The sequence below is a fragment of the Hippocampus comes genome, unplaced genomic scaffold (assembly GCF_001891065.2).
Source record: "Hippocampus comes isolate QL1 unplaced genomic scaffold, H_comes_QL1_v1.1 scaffold245, whole genome shotgun sequence".
Lineage (NCBI taxonomy): Eukaryota > Metazoa > Chordata > Actinopteri > Syngnathiformes > Syngnathidae > Hippocampus > Hippocampus comes.
Window position 1 is genome coordinate 411275 of NW_017805834.1, and position 1783 is coordinate 413057.

At 45.3% G+C, this 1783-nt stretch overlaps 1 protein-coding gene across 5 annotated transcripts in view; it reads right to left on the reverse strand.

Annotated features, from left to right (window-relative positions):
* hm13 (histocompatibility (minor) 13) overlaps positions 1-1783 on the reverse strand; it is a 20473-nt gene continuing 18690 nt past the window's right edge. For 2 of the 5 annotated variants that reach the window (XM_019887750.1, XM_019887752.1), the window contains one exon: positions 1-1167. In XM_019887750.1, the coding sequence (XP_019743309.1) occupies positions 1095-1167 (73 nt within the window). In that variant the 3' untranslated portion in view covers positions 1-1094. The other 3 variants (XM_019887751.1, XM_019887748.1, XM_019887749.1) reach the window with 3 other exon arrangements.

Here is a 1783-nt window from a genome sequence, read left to right on the forward strand (position 1 = left end):
AAATTTATGCTTCTTTATGTGTTGCCAAACACCAAAAACATGCAGTCCTCAACCAAAGGGAGCTGTACACAAGCAAGATAATTATTCATACATTTTTTCCCCCTCTCCTCAACATCAAATTAAAAAAAGGAAACTTGAGCAAAGGAAGGATCAACAATGGAGAATGAACCGTTGAAAACTTGAGGAAAATCCAGCAGACTATGAGAGCAAATGTACCGTTCCAAACAATAAGCACTTCCCAAAAGTCCGTTAAGCAATCTGAACACAAAGCACAGAAACAACAACAAAAAACACGCTGATGTGAATTGCGGTTTTATTGTGAAGTACCCATTGCATCTTCTCAGAACTCCCTTTATCTTACCCTAATACCCCTAAAAACAAGAAGGATCTTAAAAAAACAAACAGAAAAAGATGCATGATGACATCCAACCCCGGTGCCATTAGCATTTAGATGCAGGTGCGCAGATGAGGGCGAGGGGCTTTTATAATGAGGTTTTATGATCAAAATAAAGCATCATTTCACACAAAATGCTAGGACAGTACTTTGAAGGCAATTTTAAGATATTTATAACAATCTTCATGTTGAATACATTTCTGCTAGGAGCCTATCTTTCCATGACAGGCTCAGACAAACTGTTTGGTTCGTCACTAATCATGAAGGTAATAAAATAATTAGAGTGGAAAAGGCACATCCCAACCCTGTCTGCTTTTGTTGTTGTCTAAAGGATACATTAATAAGAATTAAAAGACAAAAGAATGCTCGTGTTAAATTTCTCAATCACCTCCAAAACAGAAACGACCTTTTGAGTTCTGAATGCATCATCCAGGTCAAATGTATTCAAATGTATGTTGTCGCCTCTACCCATCATCCGATTATGACCGTGCCCCTCGCTTGTGAGAAGTCCCTGCCCCCATCTGCTCATCCTTGCAACTTATTGATGGAAGAGGGCTACTGGGTCCCCGCCCTCCTGCAGACAATAAGGGTGCAGAATGCCAAGTGGTCGGAAGTGTTGGCAGGAAGCAGCTGAATGGGATGCGGTGGGCGGAGGCTGGCAGAATGTGGGTGTTTGCGAGGCAGGGGCGCTCAGTGAACGTTATTGGTCTTTCTTCAGTGGTTCTGACGAGTCATCTTTAGCTAGCCCCTCATCCCCAATGGACTCTTCGTACCTGGAGGAGAACAGATGACGATGATGATGATGAGGCCGGACAGGAAGAAGACGTTAGCAGTAGCCGTCTGATGGCAAACGCCATATGGGGAGAGTCAGTCTACGTGGCGGCGGCCTGTAAGCGACGCCGGTGGGAGGTGTCTGTCGCCATACAGGCAGCGTTCATGGAGGCAGAGAGGCTGGCGGGGGAGCCGCTGATGCTTGGGAAGGAAGTGAGCCTGGGAGAGGCTGGAAGGAAACCCTCGGATGACTCATAGCTACGTGCTCCGAGGGGAGGGATGGTAAGGGGGGATGGGGGGAAGAAAGGGCCAAGAAGTAGGATTAAGACACTGTGAGGAAGGAAGAGAGAGACTGAAAGGATGACAGTGCTGAAAGAAAAACGTCGACAGGAGGTGGGAGCAAAGGACTGGTGTACTGTGCAGTACTATTTTAGTATCTATCCGATATCTAGTAAACGCAGGTCCAGTCATGCCGATAAGGTAGATACATCATCCAGAGATCAGAGATGAAAGTGGACTTTTCTGAAAATTCCGGAAAAAATAAATAAATACATAAATGTGTGTGTGTGTGTGTGTGTGTGTGTGTGTGTGTGTACGCACACACACACACACACCCAA